Source organism: Galeopterus variegatus, unplaced genomic scaffold (assembly GCF_000696425.1).
Source record: "Galeopterus variegatus unplaced genomic scaffold, G_variegatus-3.0.2 Scaffold1807, whole genome shotgun sequence".
Taxonomy (NCBI): Eukaryota; Metazoa; Chordata; class Mammalia; order Dermoptera; family Cynocephalidae; genus Galeopterus; species Galeopterus variegatus.
In genome coordinates, this window is record NW_007727918.1 from 288,686 (window position 1) to 294,879 (window position 6,194).

The 6,194-nt window shown below is 40.8% G+C and overlaps 1 protein-coding gene across 1 annotated transcript in view; it reads right to left on the reverse strand.

The window, feature by feature from the left end:
* Positions 1–2,219: 2,219 nt before the first annotated feature.
* Positions 2,220–6,194, reverse strand: part of GUCY2C (guanylate cyclase 2C (heat stable enterotoxin receptor)) — a gene marked incomplete at its 5' end in the record, with an annotated part of 59,872 nt that continues 55,897 nt past the window's right edge. Inside the window, 2 exons of the mRNA XM_008579098.1 lie at positions 2,220–2,726; positions 5,217–5,293. Of these exons, the coding sequence (XP_008577320.1) occupies positions 2,552–2,726; positions 5,217–5,293 (252 nt within the window). The remainder of the gene's footprint in view (positions 2,727–5,216; positions 5,294–6,194) is intronic.

Below are 6,194 nucleotides of genomic sequence, written 5' to 3' on the forward strand. Positions count from 1 at the left end.
AGGTGGTGCATGCCAGTATATTTGCTGGGGTCGGGGCTCCCTGACTCTTTCTGAATATGACCAGATATCCAAGAACCTACAGACACAATTCCCATTTGGGAAGAGATGCCTTCAATGTCTGCTGCTGGAATGGAGGGGGCAGAAGCCAAACCAGCTGGCTGCTGCAACTGGACCCCAACTTGTAACCTTGACAGTTGCAACAAGATTCTCTCTTGCTCCCCTTTTCTACTCTCTCTGAGCTTGGACACCCCCAGAGCTTTTCCTACCTTTTCCATAAGTCCTTTTCTACACATGTTTTGGGCTACCATTTCCTCATTTAATCTGATCGCATCTGTCTTCTGTCTTTTAGTACTGGCTCATAATTTCTGGTTCACCGAGGACATTCCTGTTTCCTGATACTTTATATAGATAATGTTTTCTGTCATTTTGGGGGTTTGAAGTGAGAAGAGGAAATTAAAACTTGTACCAAGTATGGGGTCATAATCTAGTCTCATTACCAATAATCAGAGCTGAATCACAAAGTATTATTCTCTATGCCTAAATTCTCCCTAGGGACATTGGCTATGTAAATGTTCTTGAACAAATATTGAACCTGAACCTTATCATCCTCTAGATGTAAATACTAGATGTAAATATAAAAAATATATGAACAAATTAAACATAAGCATGAATAATCAATCAGCTAAATTCAACGTGTGAAACCATGTAGGGAAAATGATTCAGTTTCTTCAACAAATAAATGTCATGAGAAGAAAGTATGTATGGAACTGTCATAGGCTAAAAGAGACTAGAGTGACATTTCAACCACATACAATGTATGAATCTTTTTGGATCCTGATTTGTATTAATCAAAAAAAAAAAAATTGAAACAACCAGAGAAATTTTAATATATATGGACTTGTTATTAATTGATATTATGAAATTATCATTAAATTCATTTGATGTGGTAATGGTATTTTAGCTATGTTTTAAGAAATTATTTACCTGCTAAAGCAGAGGTGAGTAAACAGTCCACCAGTCCACCGTCTTTTTTTTTGGTGGTTGGCAGGTACAAGGATCCAAACCCTTGACCTCAGTGCTATAACACTGAGTTCTAACAAACTGAGCTAACCTTCCATCCCTTGCCATCTGTTTTTGTAAATAAAATTTTATTGGAACATGGCATGATCACTTGCTTACATATTGTCTCTTTCAGCTTTTGTGCTCCAGCAGCAGAGGTGAGTAATTAAAACAGGCACAGTCTGGCCCACAAAGCACGAAATATTTACTATCTGGCCCTTTAAAAAAGTTTAAAAATCTTGTGTTAAAGAAAAAAGTTTGTCAATCTTGTGTTAAAAAGGTGTGCTGAGGTATTAATAGGTGAAAGATATAATATTTGAAATTTCCTTTAAAATACCCCAGCAAAACAAAGTTGGTGAAAGATAGATGAAACAAGACTTGGAAAATATTGATAATTCTTGAAATTTATAATAAATATATGAGGACTTAGTAACTATTCCCTCTGCTTTTGTATACATTTAAAAACTTTTATGATCAATTGTTAAAAAATAATCTTACATATATTTAGCACATATGAAGGTCCTGGGTTTGAGAATCATTCATTCTGATTTATAAAGCAAGTTGAGAGGGCTAAGGTGGAAGGTAGAGATTATTTGCTGAGAACTTACTATGTGACTGACACTGTGCTAAGTCCTTGGCAAGTTTCCTTAAAAAAAGAAAATCTTAGGTGGGTATTATGATTCATGGTTTACTGATGAAACATCAAGAGCTTAGAGACACTGATTATTTTACAGCTAGAAAAGAGCAGTGCAGGAATTTAGCCCTTGCCTGGGTTCCATTTTTAGGTCACTGCCATTACTGGCATCATGTGTCCACATTGCTAAGTGGACCAGCCAAGACAATGCCTTGGTCAAAATTCTCCTATGCAGCAAGTGATACTGACCTTCAAGGTTCTTCAAGGTTCAATGCTAGCTTTGCCAGGCTTCAGTGTGAGGGAATTTCATTTTTTGGCAAGCACAGTTGAGGACTGGTGCATTCCAGGAAAATGAGAAGTTACATATAAGCACCTACATAGAGACTCAGTACATTTTAACTTTTATTCTTGTCTAATATATAGCATATTTTCTGTAAAAATTATGAGTTAAGTATCCTTAATGGAGATAAGGTATTTAAGATATAATTGTGACAATTAAAAAATCCTGTCATGAATACGGAAGGAAAAAGAGCCAGTAAACAAAACAAAAACAAAATAAATGAAATAAGAACAAAATCTCCTCAAGTTCCATATAGTCTTTTCATTCCTCCTCTTTTCCAGGTGGAAGTTCCCCAGAATGGCTGTTGGCAAAAGCCTGCAGCGTAAAAGGTAATTATTTCACTGAGAACGCACATCTGATTCATGGAAGAAAGTCCATGTTCCAGACAGGACAACCAAGGCTAAGTATTTTTCTGTTTCACTGAGGTCTTAGGAAAATGCAGGCTTTCAGGACACTTGAGGTCGTTGCCTAAATGAAGCTGTATCTAATTTGTACGAGTCCTTACATCTCATTTAGTTTCAAAAATAGGTGCTGTCCGTGTCTGTGGTGTTCAGTTGCAAATATTCCAGAGTGCCTTTTTTATAGCTGGCTACCCGTTTTGGTTTTCGGTGTGTTATCCCTGCAGCCTGTCTTTTCTGTAAACAGTTGGCAATCATGTCTGAAAATTCCACTTGCAAACGCTTCTGATTCTCCCTGGAAAGAGAGTGGGGAGAGAAAATGGAACTTCTCAGCAATTCACCCAGAGTATTCCTTAGCTCCAGAATCATCAGTTCAGTTCCCCAATTATTTATTACATGCCTACTCTGTGCTAGACATAGGAACTCCAAAGAGTACAAAATGACACTTGCCTTTGAGAAACTTAAAGAACTTCATCCCTGCAATGTGTAGTCGTAGAATAAGCAAAATATATTTCAAACAGGAAATCAGACTTTAGTTTCAAAGGGAAACAATGTGCTGTGGAATTTGGAGGCACGGTTGGGAGGATATAGGCCTATGTGTGCTACTGTAGGAAGGGGAACAGAAGCTGGGAGAATGCTAAGCACCTGCCATACAATCCTGAAAACTCATTGGTCCCACACATACCTACGAATGTGACTCTTGTTTGGGGAGGGCTCAGGTGGTGGAGGGTTTTAAGAGTTTGGAATGGACCTAGGACACACCTCGTAAGGAACCAGATCTCCTGTGCCCCAGGGAAGATCTGGGGTGTTTTGGCATCTTTAGCAACTTGCCATCTGTCTGGGTCTGGCATCTAGGTAGGCATCTGCAAAACAGGGTTTCTCGACCATAAAGCCATGGCAACATCCACGTGACTGGTTGCTGTAACGTCTGCCAATATGCAACTGGATGACAACTTGAACTGAAACCTGTTAGTTAGACCTGAAACTTTATCTTCCTCATCTCAGGGAAAACACAGCCTCCATGTAAGACTCAGAACCATAGTCTTGGGGCTGGGGGAGGTCCCATTTTCAGCAGGTGGCTCAGCAGAAAGATGTAGACAGAAGTGTTTTGAAATGCAAAGAGCCTCTTGGCCTCAATACTGAGAGAACCAGACACGCATGAGGCAAGCTCTGAACCATCTTCTGTTCTCCTGAGCAAGCCTGGAACACATCACTAGCTTTGCCAGGCCTCAATTTGGGTAAATTTAGTCAGTTTTTCGGTAAGCACAAGATGAGGACGAGATGGTGCATTTCAGTAAAATGAGCAGAATATGTACAAACACATATGCAGACTCAGCAAACATTAAACTTTGATTCTTCATATAAACATGAACTATGAGTTAAGTATACTTTAACGTAGTGTTGGGAAAATACAGGAAAATGGTCAGGGCCCCTCAGATGTTCAGAATCTTGCTGAACATTTGATGTAAATATGCACATGCGCCCAGGTGTTCCTTGGTTATTGTCTAATGTAATTGTACATGTGCACCCAGGTGTCCTGGGTTGTGGACTTAAGTATAAAGGTTGAGTGGCTCTGATCCACAAGGCCCCCTGCCTCTGAGGTGCCCCCCAAGGGTCACACAGAGGCTGCTACTGCTGCTGGAGGCTGTTGCTGCAAGCTGTCACTGCAAGCTGTTACTGCCAGTGACCCTGGGATGCCCCGAGAAGCCACTGACGCTGCTGCTTCTGCTGCTGCTGGACCTTTAAGCTGCTGCTGCCATTGCTGAGGACTGAGATCATGTCTTCCAGTGCCTTCCAGGATCTTTTCTAGTTACCTTAACATGGACCTGCATGTGAGGGGTCTGGTGACCCAGACAGGCATGTGAGGCATTTGGTGACCCAGCCTTGCATATGAGGGGCCTGGTGACCCAGTCTGTACAATGGGCTTTTGAAGAGTTTTTGAGCCCTAGTCCTGAAACATTTTTTTTTTTGTCTTTTTTATCTTTTTCCGTGTCCGGCAACGGATCGCAACCCTCAGTGTTGCCCCCGTACCAGACCGGGGACCGGCAATGGGATTGCAACCCTCGGTGCTGCTCCCGCGCCTCGCTCAGCCAGTGAGCGGGAACCGGTCTGTATGTGGGATCTGAACCCTCGGGCGGGAGCGCCGCCGCGCTTCCCAAGCAGCGCACTTATTCAGTGAGCCACCGGGCCGGCCCCTGAAACATTTTAGCTTTAGTTATGAAATGCCTAGCCATACAATTAGTGTAGCTGTTGCTTCAACCCAACAAGTGGCGCAGTTGTCTAGCTTGACACAAGATAAAGTATTTAAGACAATTGTGACAATTAAAAAATCCTGTCATGAATACAGAAGGAAAGAGAGACAGTAAACAAAACAAAAACAAAATAAATGAAATAAGAAAAAAACCCTCAAGTTCTAGATAGTCTATTCATTCCTACTTTTTCCAGGTGGAAGTTCCCTGGAACAGCTGTTGGCATAAGACTCCAGAGTAAAAGGTAATTATTTCACTGAGAACACACATCTGATTCATGGAAGAAAGTCCATGTTCCAGATAGGCAGCCGCTGTTCGACTGAGGGCTTGGGAACATGCAGGCTTTCAGTACAGTTTCTAGAGGTCTGAGAAGGGTGATTTCTAAAGTTTCTCATGTGTACATTCCCTTGCCGTGTATTCAATACGTCATTGCCACTTGCAAGGCACTTGCCAACTTCAACCGGCTGTATGTAGCACAACCTACAGTGCCAAGACCGTCGAGTCCCCTCTCCCTCCCGCCATACCCAGAAGCTTACACAGTCGGAGGGGTTGGCAGGTTGTACTTCTGGTCCTTCATCCCAGTCAGCCAGTACGTGGTCTCAGTTCCTCTTCCCTAGTAAGAAAAAAGAGTTATGTGCCATGGAAGATATAGGGACAGTCCACTTCTAGCCTATTGTCCCGACAATGATCTGTTTCCAAGAGACATTTCCCCTCTGCATTTCGCATCATTGCCTATATTTTTAAGCACATCACACATTCCTGTTATGATTTGCATTATCTCTACACAGATCATTATTTCCAAGTGCCTTTTAAAAATGTCTCTCATTCACCAGACATGCTTTTTTCAAAGTAGAGTTTTCTTTTTTCCCAAAAGACATTTCAAAATATCACTGTAGCAAGATTACAAGGACCCTAACTTTAAAAGGAAAAAAACGTTATCTACCATTTTGCTACGCCAGCAAATCCAACCACTGTTCACTGTCTACATTTTCTTCTAGCCCTTTTTGCAACAAACTTTTGCCACAATTTCCCTACATGAAGTGTGTAAATTATAAACACATGTGCATCATAATAAGCACTCATTAAGTGATATTTGTTGGGCTCATCTATAGGCTATGAAATATATGGAAACTTACTGGAAACTTTTTGCTAAAGCTTCTATTGGAAAAGGAGACTGGATGATTGCATATATATATATTTTTAAAAAACCCTTATTTTTATTTAATTTTTAAATTTTTTTTATTTTGTCGATGTACAATGTGGTTGATTATTGTGGCCCATTACTGAAACCTCCCTTCCACCTCCCTCTCCCCCCTCCCACCCAACAATGTCCTTTCTGTTTGCTTGTCATATCAACTTCAAGGAATTGAAATTGTTATGTCTTCTCCCCCCCCCTCCCCGATTTTTTTTTTGTGTGTGTGAATTTATTTATTTATTTTTAGCTCCCACCAATAAGTGAGAATGTGGTATTTCTCTTTCTGTGCCTGACTTGTTTCACTTAATATAATTCTCTC